The 24,562-nt window shown below is 39.9% G+C and overlaps 1 protein-coding gene across 1 annotated transcript in view; it reads left to right on the forward strand.

Moving 5' to 3' along the window:
- The window catches only part of LRP5 (LDL receptor related protein 5), a 165,049-nt gene that overhangs the window by 40,246 nt on the left and 100,241 nt on the right, over positions 1-24,562 (forward strand). Inside the window, exons 3-5 of the mRNA XM_050898048.1 lie at positions 12,423-12,620; positions 16,364-16,560; positions 18,569-18,700. Of these exons, the coding sequence (XP_050754005.1) occupies positions 12,423-12,620; positions 16,364-16,560; positions 18,569-18,700 (527 nt within the window). The remainder of the gene's footprint in view (positions 1-12,422; positions 12,621-16,363; positions 16,561-18,568; positions 18,701-24,562) is intronic.

Below are 24,562 nucleotides of genomic sequence, written 5' to 3' on the forward strand. Positions count from 1 at the left end.
GGCCTGTGAAAATGCATTATGAAGATACATGTATCCTTTATAATTAACCAATTCATCCCCTCTATGGTCAGTTAAAATCGGCCTCCATAGAGCTGCTCTTCTGGGTAAAAGTGACAAAATCCAGTATTGCACAAGGGTCCTATTGAATTAAAGGCAGTTTTGCCCAAATAACTATCTAATATAGTAAACTTAATAAACCAAAAAAACCATACATCGTGTATATTTGTGGAATAAAACATTCAAATTTAATTTGCTTTTACAACTACTTCATTTCACATGGTAGTTTTGAAATATTTCATAGGTGCATCTGTGAAGTAGTGATCATTACGTTTGATTTAGGCGCAGCAGGCTCTGGGTTTGAGCTCCCCTAGAACCACTTGTTCCTTGTTTACTGGTATTTTCTGGGGAAGGAAAGTGGATAACAGTAGGAAAAAAGAACCATTTAGTACCTTTTCATTCGTCTTTTTGTTGATAAGTCTTTGTGATCAAGTGGCTAATGCAGTTACTACAGCTGACAGAAAAGTAAGAATTTGTGCTAAAATTAGATTAGAGCACTTCAGTAAGTTTGTGGGTTTTTTTCTGGATCATAAAATCTGATGAAATTTAGACTAGGGTTCTTAAAACTGGTTGATGCAGTCTTAAAGTTGCTAGACATTTACTTTTCGGTCTGGAAGAATTTCCATAGATGTGATTTTGGCCTTTTAGCAGTTTCTTCTGGAGAAGTGGGGGGAAGCTTAGAAAATGAGGAAGAAAACTTCATTAGGTATAGGCCAGTCAACTTCAGTTTCCAGAAGAAAAATGGGACAAATAAGCAGTTTGTAAATGCTTAGCCGATACTAGTAGTACCCAAACATGGGTTTGTCAAGAATGCTCTGTGTCAAATCTGATTTCCTTCTGTTGACAAAATATCGTGTCCTTGTGCAGACTGGTGACACCTTCTCTTCTCTTTTAGCTTTAGTAAGGCTGTTCTGCAGAGATAGATGGAGGACTCCATTTCATGTTGTGGTGTTCGCAGTGGGATGTTATGTCCAGCGTGGCGTTTGCCTGATAAAGAGGTTTTATTCCATTTTGAGTGCGATTCTTCAAGACATAGACTAGTTCAAGAGAATAGAGGAGAATGTATTGAATATACAGGGATCATCTCTCAGGAACATTATAGGTGCAATGACCAAGCCTTAGGGCGTGGGAGATGGACTAGTTAACTTCTCGAGATTCCTTTCGAAGCCTATTTTTCTGTGATTTCTGGCTGACATTCAAAAGTATGATTTTTTTTTTTATGTTTTGGCAGGCTTGCTAAATAGCAAGTTGGATGTTTTTGGTGTAATGACATTTTTAAAGAGCTTCATCGTTTCCGCACTCAACCTACGTTCCTTCTTTAAAGGCAATGCTTATCTGAAGGTTGTAACTCGAAAGAGAGATGTCATCTCCCCCAACAATCATTCAGAGCATTTCTAAAATTTCTTTCTTTTAAGGCAAGCTGTGAGAGACATCTGTGGGTCTCTACTCTTCCCAGAGCTAGTGAAAATCATTAATTGTACAGGATTTTCTGATGCTCTGAGACAGTATCATAATTAACAGGCAGCTGCTTAATATGTAACATGGCATTCTTTCCCATACACCTTAAAGCTTTCTTGCTAGATCCACTATATCTTCTAGGAACAAAAGGAGGCAGAATATGTGATAAACTGCTTATTCTGCTTCCCTGAAATTAAGGATAAACTAAGCAGACAGAGGAGAGTACAAAACATTTTTCTACAAATTCACTGACATTTTGTTCTGAACATCCAGATCCCAGACCTGGTGTGGGTTATGTGAAGCTGAGTTTATTTAATGGAAGACATTAGGCTAAAATTCTTGGCACTTTTTTGGAGAACATTAGCATTTATATACATTCTTGCTAGGTGGACCACTGATGGGGGATTCAGTAGTGTTGGTGTTTTATTAAGTTTGAGTTCGCCGCTTTTGTGTAAGTATTTCTGTGTTTTCAGGACAGCAGCTTCTAACAAAGCTTAAGTTAGTTTATGTAAAGATTTTACTCAAGCCCAACTAAAGAGAGAGCTCAAATTCTGTGCAACACAGTAAAGAACCTAAATATTATGAATGTTGTGTGAGGAAGCAGGAATGCATTTCAGAAGCAAATCCTTATTGTGTGTTGAGGCAAGAAAACTTCAGTTCCCTGAAAATAAATTTTCAAAAGAATGTGTGAATGCATAACCAAAACAAATGAGTTAATTCTCAGTCCTGTAGGGAAGGTGTTAGATCTGAACAGCCTAGAATGTGTATTGACAAGGGTCATAAAATCTAGGACCTCTAAATCTAAATCTCAAGGCTTGCTACCTTCAACCTGTATGTAACACAGGGCTCTGATTCTGAGAAGCTGTAGCATATCCATAATCTTCATATCTGATTTTCACTGCTAAGTGCTTAATGAAGTAGTTAGTTCACATTATTAAAGCCTACAATCTATTAGAAACATCTACTTTGGTCAATATAAATCTTGAATTTGTTCCTAGTTGTGTGATGGCTGCTGCGATATCTTCTGGAGCAAGCTTACTGTTCAAGTTTAAGCTGTATTTTCTATGGTTTGGCTTATTCAGCAGACAGTACTGCTTGAGAAGTTTCTGCCCCCTCTGTTTGCTGAAGCACAAAGAGCTGCATCAGACATCTGTGAAACGGTTACTTTAAAGAAAAATAAAAATTGATTGCCTCCAAAAAAACCATGCTGTCTTGTGGTTTTTTTTGTGTGTGTGTAACAGCAGTCTTCACTTGGTGTAGTCACTTGGGTTGTTGAATTGGCCATACCTGAGCTGGCATGCTAACGCTGGTAGGGTTTGTAGAAATGATGTTTGTGGAGGAGAGCAAGGACCTTTGAATTGGTTTGACTGGCTGAAGGAAAGCTGCAAATCTCTTTCTACATTTCCTCCCTCATTTTAGTTCTTAAAATGTCTTTCATGACGTGGTGTGGGTCTGTTGGGCAGTGGCAGTGCCAGTGGACTAGCGCAGAAACCGACTTCATTTATGGAGTAGTCTTCCCCTTTTGGAATAGCAGAGGCTTTGAGGGAAGGAAATAAGATGCAAATTAGAAAACAGCAATAAAAAAAATTATTGAGTACAAAGGATAAAGCTATTAATCATCAGTTTGGCATTCTGCAGAATGGCCATTAGTTTAGAGGTTAAAACAAGTCTAATCAAGTTCTGAACAGTGTTAGGGAAGTGTGTGCCATAGCCCAGCCTAACCATCGCTTCAGGTTGCTTATGGCAAATTAGCCAAAATCTGTAAGCAATGACTGTCATTGACCTAAGTTATATTTGGCACTGAAGGAAGGAAAGGATTGGATGACTAAATATGACAAGTGGGATATTAAAAAATGGATTTAGAAGGGACAGCTATCAAGATTAGAAAGCTCTCAGTTCAGAGTCTAAACTTAAAAGCCTCAGACGTGCCTAGTTGTTAATCCAGCGTTTCCTCAGTGTCACAGCAAAACCATGAACCAGACCTATAGCTGTTCTTAGATAACTCACAACTGTGTTTATAGCAGCACTTAAATAAAACTGCAGTGGTGTTTACTGCTGATTCACCAGGACCTTGGTCCCACACAACAGTATGTCATGGTACTTAAGGTTAAGCATGTTGGCTTTCTGTGTGGAAATCATTGGGATCTGTATGCTGAAGCCTGATCTGTATGAGCTGCCGTAGACTGAGACTTTGAATATTTTGATTTAAATGACTCTGAATGGTAAAATGTTTTTAACAGTGTATCATCTGATCTTATCTCCTTTGGAATAGTTGAGAGGAGGGGGAATACTGAATAAAAACTTGTGACTGTTGCAAATACTGGAGAAGAAAAACATCAAACATGGTATGGGTGAAGATTATGCTTTTTAGCAACTCCTACTTTTACTCATGGCTACTCAGTTAAAATGCAGAAGATGCCCCGGTTTTGAGTGAAACATGATTATTGCTTCCTTGAAAGCTAGAGATTAGTTTATATCCTGTGAGTCTCTATTTAGTAATTAATTTCAAGTATAAAATTATTTTGAAGCTTTTGGTTAATTATTTGAAACACTGATGACAATGAATATATGAGTAGCACAGTTGTTTTGTTAGAATGTAAGAAAAGTACTCAAGCATAAAATTAGTTACGAGTCATATCCAGTATCTTGGTATGGCTGTAATTTCTGGGACTTGGAGAGCTTTTGATATGTTGTGTGGCCAAATAGCTGCATATAGTCTCATGCATGAGAAACTTGAAGTTCTTGTGGGAAGTGTTATTTACTCGAATTTTCAGATGGATGCCCTTGATGGTAACAGCCTTTCCTTTCCATAAATGTTTCATTGGTCTCTTTTGCTTATTTCTCCCTTTTCCTGCTCATAGATATGACTAAAGGGCATACATTGTTCAAAGATCATTTGCTTCATTTGAGAGCAGAGCTGCCTGTTCAGAGATGGCAGAAAAAAGTGATTTACTTTCCCCCCCCCGCCCCCCAGCTGGAATTGCATGGGGAAGAGGTGGAAATGTGTAGACTTCCTTAATAACCCCATCGAACTCACTCCCCTGTTAGCACTCTTTTTTTGCTACAAGTTCTGTGATTTCTCATATCCTGAGTCCCGGAGACTGAGGCTTCTTTGCCCTGTACACATTTAGTCTTCATAAGTAGCCTGGGAATCATGGTATTCTTTTTAATTTCTACACCATTTCTTAAGGGAATAGAAGGAACAACAGGATGGCTTTGGTTGTCTCAGTGCCAGTGTGTGTTGCATTGGTTTCTCAGGTAAAGTCAGGAATGTAGCTTTGGTCTTGTAGCTTTGGCTCTGGGACCAAATTGATGGTGGAAGCTGGGATTCTCTTTGATTAGAGGACTTGATGGGTGCAGCTATAGCTGCACAGAGGCAGTGTGGAAATCGTGGCATATACAACATGTTGGTCTGGCTGACTGGCACCATTCTGTTTGTCATGAATGGGTGGCTTTGGTTTAACTCAAAACATGTTTGTAATTTTTTCATGTAAAATTAAGCAGTAGAATAAGCTGGAGTAAGAATTTTTCCATGTAACCTGTTGAATGTCTACTTAAACAGGGTTTTGTTTGTTAAATTGTGTTTAAAATTATAAGCGTGCAAATGAACATGCTTAGATTGCATGCCTTGACAAATTATTGGCTGTCATTTGAGTGTACTGTTTTCCCAAACGTTGAGTTAAACTGCATCAGCGCACTGAAATAGATAAAATGCATTGGCTTGAGCTAAACATTTGAGGGCAGTTGTGAGATCTGTGGGTAAGAGAGCAACCAACACCTTACTTGCACAATTGAATTACTGTTGTTCAATATGTTTGCTGGACCCCTGTCCTCCATTAAGTCAGTACAATGTGTAGACATAATTTCTAGGATGGTGCTGACATGCTTTAATCCAATGTTCCTGACAGAGAGAGGAAGAAATCTGGGCGTAACTTTAGGTAGAGGTAGTTAAGTCAGAGGTTAAGTCATGACTGGGTCTACCTGTGAATGGCAGAGGGTGGGAGGTACCTCACAGGCTGATGGAGAGAGAGTTCAACAGTTTATTCTGCACGTTTTGATAGGAGGATCCCCTGACTTTTGAGTTACTGCAGTGTGTCTTAAAATGGGTTGAATGTAGTGAGATTTGGACTATTTTTCCCTTTCCTAAAATAAACCATATTTTTTGAAAGAAGAGCAGGACCTGGGGTCAATAAACTGAATATGAACCAGCAATATGCCCTTGCTGCAAAGAAAGCCAACAGCATCCTGAGCTTCATTAGAAGGAGTGTTACCAGCAGATCAAGGGAGATGAGCCTTCTCCTCTACTCAGTGCTGGTGAGGCCACCCCTGGAGTACTGTGTCCAGTTCTGGGTTCCTCAGCACAAGAGAGATGTGGACATGTTGGTGTGAGCCTAAGAAAGGGCCACAAAGATGATTAAGGGATTGGAGCATCCACCATAGAAGGCAAGGTTGATTTGAGTTGGGGTTGTTTACCCTGGAAAAGAGAAGGCTCAGGGGATCTTATCAGTGTGTATGAATATGTGATGTGAAGGAGTAAAGACAATGGAGCCAGACTCTTCTTGGTGGTATCCAGTGAAAGGGCTAGAGGCAATAGGCACAAACTGAAGTAGAGGAAGTTCCACTTAAATGAAAAAAAATACTTCTCTACTGAGAGGGTGGTGAATCCCTGGAACAGGTTGCCCAGAGAGGTTGTGGAGTCTCCAACCTTAGAGATACTCAGAACCTGACTGGATGAGGTCCTGGGTAACCTGCTCTGGTTGACCCTGCTTTGAGTGGTGGGGTTGCAGTAGACAGTCTCCAGAGGTCCCTTCCAGCCTTAGGAATTCAATGATTCTGTGAAAAAGCAGCCTTTTTGGTGCAGGGCTCGTGACCTCATGAGGTCTTTTCCCTACCTTGTTTTCTGCAACTTCCCTGACCGCCCTACAGTGGTGGTATAATGCTGAGTTGATTGTGAAGTGCTTTCAATATGAAATAATTTATTTATATATAATATTTCTTCATCTCAGAAAGGTCTGGGAAGAAAAAGTTACATTGCTCTGTCTCTTGTACCTTATCTAGTGACTGTGAGGAGCAGTTATGAGGGCTCATGTTATCTTCTTGCAGTTTTTCTGTTTTCTGTAGAGTTTTTGCACATGAATGTGCTGGGCATTCTTTTAGAGGGGAAAGCACATAACACACAAAGCATGTGCAACTCCTCCTTTTTCCCCAGAAAATCCTGCCAGCGCAGTTTCTTTTTGTCAACGTATCAGAGGTATTTGCAGTAATAGTGCATTCCAAGTTGAAAATTCTCTTCCTAACCCCCCTGAGTAGTGTTGCAAGTATCTCCTTACTGCTGCCCTCCTTCTCTAGTTTAATGTGTTTGGAAATCTTCTTGAGTCCCTCTCTCTGAGGATTCTTCAGCTTCATGGTGTCGTGTAACCTGACTTTTTAACAGGCTATTGAAGCTGTATTGAATGCATGCTTATTTACCTTTGAGAAATCGTTAGGATGTCTTACTCCTTTCCATATGGATGAGCAGGGAAAGATGTGCTCTTCTCTTGCAAGCACTTTATTGCAATAATATTTGAGCATCCATCAGCTGACAGGCAATTATGTTTTTCCTCTTTGTTCTCAGTTGCCAAATAGCATCCTATATATATGTAAAGTATATATTTTAAAAGAATAAACCTGTCAGAATAAAAGACGTTGTAGAACTGTAGTGGAGAAGGGTGGTTCTCGGGGGTTTTGTTTGCTTTGCTTTAAATACGTGTCTTTGAATACAGTGTGATTAGTTGTGATGGTTACCTGCTGTGGCATATTTTTGGGTTTGATGTAATGTTTTTTGTCAAGAACATCCAGGTCTCAAAGTTCAGTGCTTGAAAAAAAAAAAAAAAAGAGGTAATTTAAGTAAGTAATTTGCAGCTTAATGCTATGCAAGATAGCCATTCTTTTCCCTTCTGTAAACAATTGGTGCTATTTAATTTCACAGTTGAGTTTTTGTAACTTTAAAGGTGGGATGGGGGAAGTGAGTTTTAAATGTGCAGGAATCTAAACTTGATAGCAATTTCCTGTAAACTCCTGTTTTGTGCCCTGGGCTTGTATAAGTTCGAGAACATTGTTGAAATTGGAGAAGTTTGTGCTGATTTACATCATCTGTACAACTGGCCCCTTTTGTGTAAGCAGGTTATGTAAGGTTTGGCAACCGTACTGCATTTCGGGAGGTGGAAAAAGCGTTTGGGCAGCGTTGGCTGCTTTTTATTATGTTTGTGATACCTTCCAGCTCAGATGGCTGATCGGCTGCTCTTTGAGGGCATGGCTGTGATTTCTAATCTTTGCAAAAATGATGACAAGAGAGATGAAGCACCAGGAAATAAGAAATGACCTGCAGCTTTAAAACTGAGGGGAAATATGGTCTTCATCCTGTTTTTGCTCCTGCACCTGGAATTTTAAAATGAGTTAAGCAGGCAAAAAAAAAAAAAAAAAGATTGCTGGAGTGCAGTTTACCAACTTTAAATTCTATTTATTTTTGCAAGGTGGCTTTCAGTCCCATCCTTCTGATAGTACTGAAGCACCATTTAAGCCCTGATTCAATGTGGTAATTAAGTATGCGCCAAAAGCCAGTGACTTGCTGACTGCAGTTGAACTGCATTTGTTTAATTGCATTCTGACTAGAAAGCTTGGTAGCAAAACTTGCAGCTACTGTGCTTACTAATAGAGCAGTAACTGAATTTTACGAACTCTGTTGAGTCCAGTACTTCTGGCTTCTGGATGATGGACTGGGTGGACTGTTAGTGGTTGTGTGTTCAGAAAGAAGTATACATATACATCTTCTCCCTGTTGAAGCTTTGGCTTTTGCTCTGCTTTGTTCCTGCTGGTTTCTTCGGTGTAGCAAAGTGCAATTCAGTTTAGGGACAGAATTGGTGCAATTGTTGTGAAATTATTACTAGATGTTAATCTCTTCTCCCCGCCCCCCCTTCCTTTTTGCCTTGAAAGTCTGGAGTTAAAGGTTGAAACCCAGTAAGGGAGAAGACACTTAAGCATCTCTGAAGAATTGAATAAAGTAACTCAAGAGTTTGTCCCAGGGCTGCTTTTTGTTCAGTGCTTCTCTAGTGCTGTTTGGTTGGGTTTTTTTAAGAGTATTGATTTGTGATAGCTGGTTAGCAGTGAATTTTGCTCACAATGGCTTTTTTTTTTTTTTTTAATTAGCCCTAGCTAATTGTAGAGTCCAAGGCCCTAATTTGTGAGTGACTTGTCTAGGGGGAGTTGGAGAGTAATGCCTCTTTCTCTGGGGAAGTTTCATAGGTGGCTTCAGCTGTGTGGCTGCTGCCTTTATTTGTTCCTTCTGTTTAAGCACTACTGCTGTGGGACCATTGGTCAGACTGATCATTTGCTAAGGTAACTGAAGGTTTTTTGTTTTTTTTTTCTTGTAGGGTGCTAATGTTGGCACCAGGGGTAGGAACCAGGGAAGGAACTGCTCCATCTGGCAGCGGCATGGTTTTAAATAGGCTTACATAGACCAGAGACTCCCACTCCTGCTGCAGGAACAGCTGATCTCTTCTTACAGTGATATCCAAACTCCCAGTTCAGGGTCTTGATGTGTTAAGAGATCCCCAAACCAGAGCTGATTTCCTATGATTCATGGCAATTCAGCACCTGCTGCCTGCCAAAAGGGTGGCAACCTGCTAGAAAAGGGGAGGAGGTTAAATGGGGACAAGAATAGCTTTTGCCGTTCCATTGCTTGGCATGCTTTCCTGTGATGAACCATGGGCGTGCTTTGCAGCACGTGGGGGGAACAAAACCATTACTTCAGTAGATGCTTGATTACTGCAGAGACTCGATATATTCTGAAAAGTTCACCAGGAAGATCAGCTTTATGATACTTACGGGATTGCAGAGACACCCTACAATCAGGACGAGGTGGCGACAGGCTAATAATAATCTTTTATATGTTGCGTTAAAAAAGTCCAACTGGGAGAGAAGTGCTTTGAAAGAACGCTGCCTGCATTCAGATTGTCCTGCATGTTGTCTAAATGCATCTTCATGCTGCTAGCCTTCCTTTGCGGTACAGTTACTTTGCTAATACTGTCTAGTTTTAGACCTTCGAATGACACAGGCATTGATGAGGATTGAACTTGGTACCTGTGAATGAGCTAAAACATAGGGATGTCATTTTCCTGTGGCAAATTAATGTGTGAAGTTGAAAGTACTGCTTTTGTCAGCAGCCTCTGTGTGGCCAAGGATAAACACACATCACCTATGAAATTAGGCAACAGGGCTTTTTTGGGGTAGAGGCTCTTGAGCTGGAGCTCCTTTAATATCATAGAAAAGCCATGAGAGCCCTTTGACTTACAGACTTTTTTTTCCCCTTTTCTTCATCGGAATGCATTGAGCTTCAGGGCAGGCTGCAATTTTAGTGGGAGGCTTGAGGAGAGGAATTTTGCTCAAGGGTAATTTTGGGGATATTTTTTCATCCTTTCTATTTTGACCTGCTTTTAAGGTTTAATTGGACTTAGCTAGTTTTGTCTCCTTTGGTTTTGCTTTTAAATAACTGTCATGGGATTTTTGATTTTGATCTAAGCTCCTTTTTAGTCTGCATTTATACATTTCAAGACATGAATAAGCGTGGGACTGTCATAGCCATATGATATAACCCAAAGTCACCTTTAATAGCCAGGTTATTCTTAATTCAACAGTCCGTCTTTTGTCCATCTTTGTTCCTGTAGAGGTGGCTCAAGGTGTCCTTTGAATTCTTAAAGCTAGTGCAGGTGAGCTGGATCAGACAACTGATTTGACCTGACCAACAATGAGTGTTTGGCCAGATCAGTTTCACAGTCTGATTCACCAGCTGGTTGCGTAGACAATTTCTTTTATGTCTGCTTTTCTCTGGCTTCCGTTGTTTGTCAATAGCTGCTTCCTCACGCAGTTTGAGCTGCCACAAATTACAGCCTGACTTGTTAAGGAAAACCAAAATGAGTGGCAATTTACATTCATAGGTTGGTCTGTGCACTGGGGCAGCTCAGCTACTGCTGCCGCTTCTTCAGGAGCAATCAGTCTATCCTGGCTGCTGGAGCCGAGATGTTTTGGGGAAGGCATCTGGGGACACGAGTTCGCTGAAGCCACTCTGAGGTAAACTGTCTCAGAAGCCTGAGGACTCATCTGCGTGGAAGCTTTGCCATTTCAACTAGACAACTCCTTGTTTTACCCTCCACACTCAAGTGTATGTGTAGTGTGATACAAGTGAGTCATTTCTACCTGTCTGTCTGTCTATTTATCTATATTTTTATCTATATTCCCCTCTTCAGTGGGATAAACATGCTAATGATTATATATGTTGCTATGATCGGAATGTTCTAAATAGGTACTGTGACTGCACTGGAACTGGAGGTGCGGCTGAATCGGGGTGCAGTATGTACATGGAGATCAGAGCATTTTAAGCCTGAGTTGTGAGGGACATGTACTGGAGATAACTGTACAGCTGCCTGTTCCTCGGCTGAAATGATGGCCCCTGCTGCACCTGAAGCAGCTACAGAGCTACTGCGGTTTACAGGAGCATCTTTTGTTGCAAAGGGGAGAACATCCTGCTGAGCAACATGACAGCAATTACAAATGTAGTCCCCACTTCGTCCCCAAAGTGGATGGTATTCTCTTTCATAAAAGAAACAATGACGCTTTTTTCCTCTGTGTGTGTTCACAATGCACATTTGTTTACTTCCTTTGTGGTTACTAGTGTGGTTGCATAGCCAGTGCTGTCTTCTTCAGGGGATCTGAGGGTCTGGGATAATCCAGGTTATGAAAGTCTGGCTAAGCATGGGCTCTACAAGACTGAATAGGTGCCTCGTTACCATGCTTTTCTGGAGCTCCAGTGGTAGCAGGACTTAGCTTAGATGTAGCTCAGTGCGCTTACCCAGCTGGTGCCCATCCAGCACTGCTGTTGGTCTAATATAGCGCGATGAACCTGGAGTGGTGGGGAGTCCAGTGCACAGACACCTAATTTTGTTTGAGGGCTCACTCAGATCAAAGGCTTCCTGACACAGACCATGCCAGAAATGGCTGTATTGGCATTGGGAAAGCAATATCGTTTCTCTTGACTGGCCTGAGGTGGCTGTGCAAGGGGTCGGCTGTGTTGTGTTTGCACGCCTGGCACACCGAATTTGCAACCTGGATACATTACACTGGGTAATGTTTACCAGCTGGGAACTGACTGTCCTCTTCTGATCAGACAATTTCTTTCCTAACTGTACAGTCTCAACTTTTCATGTGGACGTTGTGTGATTTGCCACATTTTGATCTGGTCCTTTCCAATTGATAAGTGCTGTTACTGTCTCTATTCAGGCTACTTAAATTACCCGTAGGTGGAATGACAGGGAAACTGGGACATGGACAGGAGGAGAAAAAAAACACCTAAAAAGTTAATCTAATCTCATTCTAAGTCTACATGGATTCATGATTTATTTATTGACAGAAACAAATTTCAGGGGACTTGATTTTGTTCTTTTCTGTGTACAGACTTGCAAAAGGAAGTTCAGCTATGGTCATTGCCTGCTTGGATAGGTAATTAGTTGCTTCAGAATGTGATTTGGGATATTAACTTGTAATAACTGGCCACACAAGGATGATACTCAGTTGTAAATGCTTACGACAATCAGGTGCTGCCCAACATTGAAAGAGAACGGTAATACATTATGCAGAGGCAATGCTTGTGAGAGATGCTCTCATGAAGGACTTTTTTTGCATCCTCTGGAACTGTGGTTTGATTTATGTTAGTAAGTTAATTATGTTGAAGTATTGGGGATATACATTTGTGTATATACACCACTCTATGTATATACACTTCCGGGCTTTGCAAAGAGCTGCTATTCCTTCTGTTCCTAAAGCTGACCAGCATGTATTGTGATTTAATTTGTGTGCACCTCTGCTTTCTTTTTCAGATACATGTATTGGACTGACTGGGGTGAAACACCCAGAATTGAACGGGCAGGAATGGACAGCAGCACACGAAAAATAATTGTTGATTCAGATATTTATTGGCCAAATGGACTCACGATAGATCTTGATGAGCAGAAACTTTACTGGGCTGATGCAAAACTGAGTTTCATTCATAGGGCAAATCTGGATGGTTCCTTTAGGTAAGTTTCCTTTAATCAATAATATGGTGTAAGTTATTTCTCACCTCCTGCATTCATTTTGAACTGAGGCATTTTTTTTCAGTAATTTACAATAATGTCAATATCTTACTGTTCTTTTTAAATGAGGTTGTTAATAGCCTTGCAAAAAGTAAAATAGCCTCACATCCTATAAAACTGGTTCTAAAAGTAAGACTATTTGTATCAGTATTTCACTATAGACTGTTTATAGCCTTCTTGTACGGCAGGATTTTTCATTTTTAGGCTCATATTTGTCTTGAAAATAGTTGGAGAGGCTTATTCGTGGCCCTAGGCAATCTAACATTTAACTAGTGACTGAGATTTTACAGTATTGTTACTGTATTTTTTTTTCAACAGGAAATACACATTGAGACACACTTGTCCTTGGCCCCATCCAAAGATGTCCTTTGTGGCATGCCTATAAATTAATCAAATTCAGCTTATTTCAGACTGTGAGCGAGCAGGAAGCAGATTTTCCTAAAGCTTGATAGAAAGCGCAGTATGGAAGTTTTGGTTGATGACTCCTGTCCAAGTGTGCTGTTGAGTTTTGGCTTTTGTAGACACAGAGAGGTGACCCTTCAGACAGGGCAGACCTAGATGTTTCAGATTGCACTTTCAATTCTATGCAGTGTTCAATGGGCAAGTTGTGTTGGTCCTGAAGGGTGAGTGTCATCTGTCATCTGCCAGTGAAATGTCCTGCCGAGGAGGCAAGTCTCTGCATTCTGGTCTGGCTTTGGTCTTCAGATAGTTTAAAATGACATTTCCGTTTTCATGATTTCATAACATTTTAAATGTCTGTGTTATGAAATCATTTTGCTTTGGTAAAAAGTTGGCGGAGTTTTATTTTATGCGTATCTGTGTAATAGAATAGTATGCCTCCCCCAAAAAACCCACTGCTTTTTCCATGGTGTTTTTCAATTTTTTTACTGCGGTGCATTCTGTGCCTGATTTTCACACTCATAAAAGAGGAATAACAATATTGACATCCTTTATAAAATGCTCTTAAGTTCCATTTGAGAGCACTATGTAAGAGCTGGTGGCATTGTAGTAAGCAACAAGTACTGACTGACAGTCAGAAGTATAGACAAGGGAAAAGGCCTTTATGGAAGGGAGTGGTAGCTCAAAAGCTAGGTGCAGGTTCACAGACAGAAACAAAATGCTCTCTCAAAATTCAAAATCTAAGAGAGATTTTCATACAATACAACATGAATATATTTCTCTGATTTGGGGGCAAGTGGCAAAGGGTAAGGTTTCCAGGATGATTCTGCAGTTATCACGCACATACAAATTGTATAAACTTTACTTGCATGTATGTGTAAAAACTTAAAGTTGTAATTGGTAAGTAAAATTTATTTTGCTCGTTTTAAGGTAGAGAAAGGCCACCTGAAAGGGAGCAAGCCTTTGAATACACTAATTCCACCACTCTGTCCAAATTACTTGGTGGACATGCACTAACCTGTTACAACCTCCCAAGCAGTTTTCTATTGAACCATAAATGAAACAGCACTTTAGGAAAAATTAATGTATTTTGCATTAAAAAAAAAATTGGCTGTACACTTCTTACATATTTTACTCAACTGCTGGAGGGTGTAAATGCACACTTGAGGTCAGGATATTCCTATGCAGGATGCATTCTGGAAATTCCTTGTGTCTAACTGTGGACTTCAGGCATTGTCCAATGTAATAGCTTGATGTCATTTAGCTGTGTATATTTTATACTGTTACCATATGATAAAACTTCCTTCTTAAAATGTTATGCATATTAATAAAATTCCATGAATATTGATCTTAATTTTAACTCTTTTAAAATGAAAATTTTATTTATTCTTTTTTCCCTTCCGCTGATCAATGTTGAAACAGAAGTCTGTGAAGTTGGGATTCTTAGGTTCTGGTATCAAGGTAGACTTCAATAATGGTTCCAACTAGATGATACTTTGGAGGTTGCTTCTGTTCCTTAAACACAGAGCAAAATAAGTTTCATCCAGACTTGTCAATAAAGAAATCTTACGGTGTTTCAAATGCTTCTACCCCTCCCCTCCCAGAATCACTTCAGAATTCAAATAAAAAAGAATTTCCATTCTGTGTGGTGGATTAATGTTACTGGAGCAATCTGCCTATTACATCTTAGCAAGCTTCAGTTTGCAAGCACATCAGCTGGAACTGTTTCAGGGGATGTAATTACAGGAGAAGGGGAGACTTGATATCTAAGAATGATGGAAATAGGGGCAATATATAGTGGAAAACAGCTGCTACAGTACTAGAATACAGCCACTGCTGTTACTAGTAAAGAAGCAACAGCAAAGGTGAGAGTGGAAAGAGAAAATGAAATCAGTGTTTCTATTTATTCTGTCATGTTTTATGGTGAGAGAAGTAGTGATAATTTGAAGGACAGAAATTTTAGAGCAGTTTCAATTTTATCTCTAAAACAGAAAGAATAATAATTTTTTTTTCTTTTTTCAGCATTACCTGCTTTGTACATGTATATCCAAATAATTGTTTGCATGTGTCAGTCTGGTTTAAACTTGTCTGTGTCTGAATACATACGAAGAATTTTGGGGGTACTTTTTATATTCCCCCTCACCCTGGAAAATGCAAATGGTACCTATGCTGCTCAAAACGAAACAGAATCCTTTCCCTGCCAAATGTTAGCTGTTTTTTGTTTTTTTCTTTAATCTGTTCAATGGAAACAATTTAAATGCAGATCTGAATATGGGTATAAGAAAAGTATGTTCCTTGCTTTCCTTCAGGATGATGCTGAGACTTCAGCTTTCTCAAAGTTGTATGATGAATACTGGTTTGCTGTGTCAGAACACTGGTTTCGAAGGTGCCTTTGTGTTTGTGCATACATAAAATGCATGAATTTTGTGAAAAATGAGTTCATAGTGTTTTGACTGAGGAATTGTCAAGTATGTTTTCACTGACTTAGTAAATGTCTCCAAAACTACTGAATCTAAATTATACAAATTTATTGCAATATGTATAAATTTGGGGATCCTGGGAGTTTAGAAAACATGTTGGAAGTATCATATGTTTTCTGGCTTTCAGTTCAGCTAATAACCGATGTGAAAATATATGCATCCCCAGAAGAGGTGTGGCTGAATGAGGTCATTGAAAAACATCTGAAATGTTTCTGATTTATATTAATTATAAATACTTAATCTTAGAAAAAACATAACTGCCCCTTGCTCTACATTTAAGAAGATAATCTGAAAAATATTTGTTTCTGCTGCTGACCAAGTTAAGAGGGGTAATTTAAAGAGACTCTCGCGTCGTTTCTTCCTTTTCCTGCTACAAGAAAGGACTGAGTGCAACTGAAGTCCTGGGCGAAGATGTCATGTATTGCATAGGGGGACAAAAAAAGTAATGCTTTAATTGGAGGAGCACTCTTCAGACCTGTGTTTCCTCCAAAAAGCTGTGTTTGGGTATTTGCACAGCCCTGTTAAGGAACTTTGATGTGGCCTTTCAGAGGTCAGTGTGGAGCTGAATCAGATACCATGTTGCTGTGAAACCCAGTATATTTGTGTCCTTATTGCTATGAAGGGGCAAAGTCTTGTTTTACATTTTTCAGTCTGATTATCACTTTTATCACCAGGTGAATCTCTTGGTCCAGTGAATTTGTTAAAAGATGACGATTCCTATATGAGTTTTTAAAAAGCCAGATTTTTTTCTGCGTGGTAACAAGTGGAAGCAATGCATTTTTAATCCTTGCTCTTTCTTTCATCTAGGCAAAAGGTTGTTGAAGGTAGTCTTACTCATCCCTTTGCATTGACATTGTCTGGGGACACTTTGTATTGGACGGACTGGCAAACGCGCTCCATTCATGCCTGTAACAAAAGGACGGGAGAGAAAAGGAGAGAAATATTGTCTGCCCTATATTCGCCGATGGACATCCAGGTCTTAAGTCCAGACCGGCAGCCATACTGTATGTTTTACTTTTCCCTGAAACTTTTTGCATGACTGTTACTTATCTATCAGGAAAAATGTTAATCATAAAAATTGTTAGTGTGAAGTTGTAAGGTTTTGAACACTTGTCAGGAGATTGGTTGCTAAAGGTATAAGTACCCGAAATTCCAGCCTGAATTGGTATGAGCTCACTCAGTTGGTAACAAAATCCAAAATCCAGTGACACCTTTTGATTTGGAATATCTGAACGAGAATGATAGACTCACCTGGCATCTTTTAAACACTGTTATTTTAAAGACAACTGAAAAAAATGGTTATCATTACTTTTTTTTTAATAAGTAGAATTACCACAAAATATGTAATGTTCATGTTGTACTTATAAGTCCAGTTTTTGCAGTCCAGACTTGATCATGTGTGTCTTCAATATGGAACAAATAGTTTATGAATGTTTTGGTATGGAAGGGATTTAGTTCTGAGCTTTTATATGAAACATATACATGCCTCTATTTTTTCTTTATGTGTGATGCTACTTCAAAAGAAGGCAGGTGTAGAGAATTGAGAATTTAATGAGGCTGTATATATTTTGTATATGCATGTGATTCCATGTGGCGGTTGGTCTAGGTTTTTTTTAGGATTGTGAGAATGGGACTTAAAAGCAATGGTGTAGAAATGTATATAATTGAGTAGCTATGGGAAGAATCATCTCTTGCCTAGGGGAGATACTCTTGCCATTTGGATTGGCTTCTTTATTTATGCCAACGGTAAAGTCTGCTTCCCTAAAGATAAAGTTTATTATTCCAGTAAAGTTTATAGGATGTCAGTAAACAGGCTTGAAAGTAAGCAAAAGGAGTTTGGAGATCATCTTGGTGATGGAACATGTGCAAATTTTCATTGAGGTTGTCGGGTATGCACAGCACCCTGGTTTATCTCACAGCTCCAGATAAGAGTTCGTCTATGCTGAATTCTTGTCATTGCTTTTAGCTCAGGGAATGTCCCAGCCTTAGGTCATAGTATTTCTGGGTCAGTCACAAAGAAAATATGGCGCATAGGGAAATAGCATATGCTGGAAATAGGTCAGATGCCATTGACTTCATTAAGATCAGGCTTGGATTCCTTCCTCGCCCTTTTTTTCCTCTTTGTGACTGTCAGTGGAAGTAACACAAGCCAAATTAGCTGGAAATTTTGTGGTTTTATATTAAAGCAGTTCAGATGCTTATTCAAGCTATGATTGATTTTGGGGAGATCTTGCACAGCTTGCAATATGTTTGTTTGGGGTTTTTTTAATAGCTGGCAGTATTCTCCGTAATTATTTATGGTTACAGTTTCATCTCTTGCTGCCATATTTTTTCCCATGTAAATTGAGATAGGTGCATGCAGTTGTCGTGTGTCCGTCCCTGTCCTGTCATTGTCGTGTGTGTCGTGTGTTGTCCCCTGTTCCCACCCCCCCCACCCCCGTTTGGGGTTTTTTTATGTTTTCAAAATTGCTGACTGTACATGTTGCTCCTCTGGATTTCCTGGTGATTCAGGGATATGTCTTGCTGTGAAAGCTTTGCAGTAGGAAAAGATATTTCCAACGTGCAACACTACTGTAATGGAGGAATTGTACAAATTGTTGTGTTTTCCTTCCTTTCATAGAACTGGTAACCCCCCCACCATCACCATCCTCCAAGCCTTGTTTTCCATTTTCATGATGCTTAGCAGACCCGGCATGCACAAAGTAACTGATGTCCAAAGCTCTTAGCTGTGTTCAGCTTTAGAAACATTGACAGAACTGTATAGTGAGAATGTGCTGAGCTGTCAGCTCTTTCAAAATGAGCTTTTGCATGCATCTCAGTTTAGGTGCCCCTAGAAGTAAGATGCTGGGGAGGGGGGAATTTATTCCCCCACCACTTTATTTTGTGGTTCCTTTGTCTTTTAGCACTAAAGCTTGCAGCAGTCCTTTGGGATCTATAATTTCTTCATCATGGAGAAAAGAGAGCATTAGGGGTTCTATAAAAATGAAAATAAATCTGTTTGGTTTCTTGAAGTTCACACTCCATGTGAAGAAAACAACGGTGGTTGCTCCCATCTGTGCCTGCTGTCTCCAAGAGACCCCTTCTACAGCTGTGCCTGTCCCACTGGTGTGCAGCTAGAAGACGATGGCAGGACATGCAAATCAGGTAGGAGCATGGCTTTTCTGTAGTGACAGTGTTGACTTGGCTTGGGTTTGCCGCTTAAAAGTTGAGCCTTGAAGAAGTGAGTTGAGAGGAACTGCCTGACACACTGAAATATCACTCTTGTCCTGATGAAGATGGCAGAAATTTTGCACCCAAATCACCTGCCAAGCTACCAACAACGATGATTTTTATGAACTAAAGTAATCCCTTGCATCAGAAATCAGAGAATTTTGACTGTATTTTGTGTCTTTTGACTGTATTTTGTGTTGCCAGTTCTCTGTAGGAATGAAATAGTTTGTGGAGCCCATTGCAGAAGAATTTTATTAGAAGTAAGCTATTGTAGCACATCTTTCTGTTTGGACAATGGACCATAGACAGACTTCTGCTCCCTCCCATTCATTGTCCAGTAGTGGTCAATGATGTGGTGGCCAAGTTGTTGCCTTCCGGTTGCATCTCAGTTCGCAATACGCTTGGGACATGTTCTACACACAGATGTGCCAAAAATTTGTTCAAGGCCATGTCCATGTGCCCATCTACTATTTTAGAGATAACCCAGTGAGTTGCCCCACTTCAGTTACTTTTATAATGAAATAATCTGCACAGAAAAATTCAAAATTAAGATTTAAACTAAAAATACCATTTTTCTGATTCTGAAGTTTAATCATCCCTCTGTTTCCCTTTGGGCTGCTCTGTGGGAAGGATTTATGAGAAAATTGCACTGGGAATTTTTTCTTCCTGGGTCTAGTTTGTGGTTTTTGGGCTTTATATTTAATTTTAAAAAGTGAGGCAAGGCTTTGTGTGAAGAGGCTTATAAAGTTTGCTGTTTGAGATAATTGAGCTAGAGAAAATAATGTTCTCGGTGGCTGTTCCATGTCACTGAGAAGTAGAAGGAGAGGCTTGTGTATTACCAGTAGAAAGCTGTTTAGAGAATAATAGCTAGAGTATATGCTTTAATTGAAAAATATAACTAGGTGCCTATTTCATATCCGTAAGTTGAATGAGTCTAGTGGTATACTTTGAAAGCTTGGTTTTACCATTTGTCAGGAAGCCTCTTTTAAAAATGCATCTTACAAAAGCAGTCAATTAACAGCTACAGCGGTTGGACACTAGGAGGCAAGGTTTTGGAGAATGTTCTGCCAGCAGACTAAAAGACACTCTGCTGCCTGTCTCCGATGCGTTTTCAACGAGTCTAGTCAAAGAGTGTAGTCATTTTCTGATGTGGCTTGATTCCTCTGAGTACTAACGCAAGCATAATAGATTCCTTTCATTTGTGTACTTGAAGCAGAACTTAAACACTGAACCTCCAGGGTTTAAGGGCCAGCTTTATTAGCTCATCCTGCTGCAACTGAAAGGCGTATAAGGTAGTTCTTGCAGCTGCTAAAAGACCTTTCTCTTTCCTCCTTCCAGCTTTGGAAAGTTTCCCTTTCACAGCGTTTAAAAAAACATTGCTGAATGCTCAGGACAACCTTTTTAGATGTTCATATTGACCTCATGTTTCTGGCAGTGGGAATGAAGGTCAGCCTGCTTTTGGCATTTTGGCGGATAGCACAAGCAGGAGTGACTGCTTATACTGTGCTTTCACCTTTCGATTGTCAGGCCAGACAATCTGTCAAGGGTGTTCTGTCAAAGGAGGGCAAAAAAGTGGGATGGGAACAGGAAATCTGGTTTTGCATAAGAATGTGGCCTTTTGGTTCAGTTTTATGGATTATTTCTTTCCCAAGCTCCACATCTTTTGTTGTCCTGTCTGCCTTATGCCAACATCCATATGCTTCTCTTTCCCCTCTTATTAATTAACTCCTTGGTTGCAAGGAACTGACTTTTTGTTCTCTGCACAAGCCCTTTGTAGTAAAGTTGTATCAGGAACTACGGATGCAAGTGTTGACCACCTCTCCTTTTTGTTCCCTATTGGCTTGGGCAAAAGTACAAAGTCACTTGGGCATATCAGCTTCTCTGACGTTAGGCTTTTAAGTTAATTACACAAATGCTACTGGGGATTTGTCTGCAAGAGGAAAAAGCATTCTGTTCTCAAAATCTGTGTCCACATGGGGAGTTTACTGGTGCAAATGTAACTATATGATGTTACTGTATATCTCTGTCAGAAAGTATTCTTGTGCAGAAAAGCCCTGAGGCTCTTAGGCAATTTCAGCTCTCTTGACTATTGAAGAATACATATATTGGTAATGTTCAGGTATGAGAGCTCTGTAGCTCTTTACAAAGAGTATTCAATGGTAATGGGCCTAGGTAATTAAGAAAACATGAATTCGAGGACAGGCTGTGCCACTGTTTGCTTTGCTGTGGGTTATGTCTGTATGCATTGAAACTCCGAAACTCTGGATTTTTACACTTTTTCTAAACATGTAACTATTGATATGCTGAAGTCATAAGTATTGTGTCTGTGTTAAAAGAATAGTTCATTATTCTGTAGTTTTGGCTTTCGGTGTTGATTCATTCTTGCTTTCTCTTTGGTTCTAAAGAGTTGCTCTGAATAAATAAAAAAAATTAGCTCAACAGTAGATATCCATCGCTAATAACGGATATTAAATATATGGATAGATTGCAACTGGCATCAAGTGTAAGTTCCTCTCTGGGAATGTGTACTTGTTTTGTGCAGCTAGATGTTTTGTGTTGGTTCCCTCCAGATGTGTGATATTAAGTCTGTTTTCCTCTGTTGGCTGTGAAAATGCTCTGGACTTGCTTGAAGTTCCCCTGTCAACAAGCAGAGGGGTCATAAGTTTGGAAAGTAAATCAGCTGCACCTGACCATGTAATCTTAGCAAAAGTGAACATTCAAGCTATGATCTTTGGAATTACTTAAGAAGTTGTGTTGCACCACTACTGTCTTTGTGGATGTGTCCAAATACACAATTTTAGATAGGTATCTGAACCCAGTCTTGCCTGTGTAGAAGATAATGAAGTCACAGTTTGTAATGCCTATCAGAGCCCAATGGCTCTAGTCTGAGGTGCCTGTGGAGGGTGGCCTAGTCAGTAGTAACTCTTAGTACCTCATAACTTCCAGGAATGACTGACCTCTGAAATTTCATGTTTCAAAACAGAGCTTCAGTTCTTAGACCAGGTGGCTTTCTTGATTTGTGGGTTTTTTTTTTTTAAATTCGCTTTTTTTTGTTTGAAAGTCTTTTCTAAGCCTGCTTGAGCAATGGCATGAATGTTTGAGAAAGGAACCAAGGTTTGGTTGCAGTCATTTAAAAGGGATATGTAATTCTACCCAATTAGCTCCTTGTTCATGAAGTCATAAAATTGTAAGCCTGCTTTAGTTAATCTTCAGTTTCTTGCTTTAGATGCTTTCTGATGCAAATAATCAGTCTTAAGACCAAAGTAAAAATTATGTGTGTTCTATGCATATTTTCAGGGAAGCAAAGTTTGGTTTGATCAGCAACGGAGAAGCAAATAGGCCAGTTTAGAAAACAGAGCATAAGTGTGGAAATTTTAAAAGCTTGGGACCTTCTTTCAGTCATTTTGCTGACTTAGGGCTATCCTGAGGTTTTTCTTTCTTTCTTTGTTTAAGGTTCACATTTATCTTTTTTTATGAACAGAATTATTTTGATCCATGAGTCTTTTGTTTGTCTGAGGGCTCCTTTCAGGATGCTGTTCCTTCTCCTGTCCTTAGGTTCACTTCCTAGAATTTAGTGAGTTCTGTTGTTGGGCTCGTAGTAGTTTGAAGTGGCGTGAGAGACAAATGTATTAATAGCTAGTGTCATATCTGCAACAGTAAACCATTTTAACCTTTCTTACCTTGCAGGGCGGAGTCTTCAGGTGATAGCTACATGTCATCTCCTTTGAGCAGCGTCACCTTTCTCATGTTTCTCATTCTTGCTTTCCTTGGTGCACAGTGAACGACATGAATTTATCGATTTCTTACTACAGCTCTGGTGCGCCTTTGGTATAATTTGCACCACTTCATGTGAATATTTCCAGGCAAAATGGAGCCAGGATCTTTCCATCCTGTTCTGCTTTCATGGAGCAGGTTTGCTTTGCTCTGCTAGGCAGAGGTGCAGTCTCAAAATGTTGGATGACTCTCCCTGCTTTTTCCTTCCCTCTTTGACTTGACCATGTGGTTCAGTTTAATCGCATTCAGGCAAGTCTAGAGGTTTGTTGTGTATCTTGTCAGCTAATTGTGATTAAACCCTGATCCCAGTCTCTCATACAACAGTTATCTGTATGCATCCTTCCAAGATTGAGCTGGTTTCTGTAAACAGCGTTCAGCAGCCTGTTTCTCTTATGTTTCTGGAAAATACATAATTTCTTTCTGCTGTATTCAGTGTTGCTGGCATCCAGCTATCGCTGCAGACCTTCTAAAAGAACGTCAAAAGCCTCACCTTTTTTCTCAGAAGTGGATATATTTCCCTGTAAGTGTTACTCTGACTTCCTAAATTCCCTCTGCCTGTTAGTGTTGCATTCCCAAAGGATCTTACTCTCATTGGACATCATTTTCGGATATCATGGTACCAAGTCAGTCAATTGTATAGGAACTAAAATTAATTTGACAGAATTTTAAAACCTGTCATCCATGGCTGATGCCACAAAACGTTTTGAGTGAAAGCTGAAATACTCCCCACCTCGCCCTCCCAAGTTTTTACTGGCTTGGCTCTATGGCTATGGAGCTGTAGTAAGTAGGATAAACTAGGACTTCAGCTAATGTTCTTTTTTCTTGTATATTTTTTAACTTCAGCAAAGGCAGTCAGAGCTACACAATGTCAGAAATAGTCCAGATCCATGCAGCTTCTGGAAGCTGCGTACCCCAAGGTTTAAAAAACTATTTTCCAGTTTTATTTTTGTTTCTCATTAAATGTGTAATGCTTTGCTGCAGTATATGGATAAAATATTTCAGTAAAAGCTACAGAATTTTACTCTACTTGTTATGCAACTTCATTGCAGCAATTTCACTTGGGGTGGACATCATTGGTTTTTGATCCATTTTACTAAAATTGCTGTACTGGTTTTGGCTGGGATGGTGGTAATTTTCTTCATAGCAGCTCATATGGTGCTATGTTTTGGATTTGTGATCAAAACAGTGTTGCTAACACAGGGATGTTTTAGCTAGTGCTGAACAGTGCTTGCACAGTGTCAAGGCTTCTCTGTTTCTCACCCTGCTAGCGAGTAGGCTGGGGGTACACAAGAAGTCGGCAGGGGACACATCTGGGACAGCTGACCCCAACTGACCAAAGGGATATTCCATACGATACAGCGTCGTGCTCAGCAATAAAAGCTGGGGTAAAGAAGGAGGAAGGGGGGACATTTGGAATTACAGCGTTTGACTTCCCAAGTCACTGTTAGGCGTGATGGAGCCCTGCTTTCCTGGAATAGGCTGAACACCTGCCTGCTGATGGGAAGTAGTGAATGAATTCCTTGTGTTGCTTTGCTTGCGTCCGTGGCTTTTGCTTTACTTGTTAAACTGTCTTTATCTCAATCCATGAGTTTTCTCACTTTCACCCTTCCCATTCTCTCCCCCATTCCACTGCGGGGAGCAAGTGGGTGGCTGGGTGGGGCTGAGCTGCCCACTGGGGTTAACCCACAACAATTGTGCAAACATTAGCTCTGTTTTCTTTCTTCGCTTGAGTTTGGAGGGGAAGCTGTTCATTTCTGTAAAGTCTTCCTTTTAATTTGCATGATGTATTTTACTCTCTAATATGATGGAAGTTCCCTGATGATATTTTATCTGCTCATTCTGTGCTGGGTGATTTCTCTGCTTCCTGTGCAACCTGTGGCAGATGTACTTTTAATAAATCAAACGTTCCTGAGTGTTATAAACATTTGTTGTATCTAAATTCCTCTCTAATCAAATTTAAGTCTCCATTAAGAGGAATCTTTTTGTGCTTGCTTCCACAAAAAACCCCCAGACCTTTCTGTT

The sequence above is a fragment of the Gymnogyps californianus genome, chromosome 5 (assembly GCF_018139145.2).
Source record: "Gymnogyps californianus isolate 813 chromosome 5, ASM1813914v2, whole genome shotgun sequence".
NCBI classification, from domain to species: domain Eukaryota; kingdom Metazoa; phylum Chordata; class Aves; order Accipitriformes; family Cathartidae; genus Gymnogyps; species Gymnogyps californianus.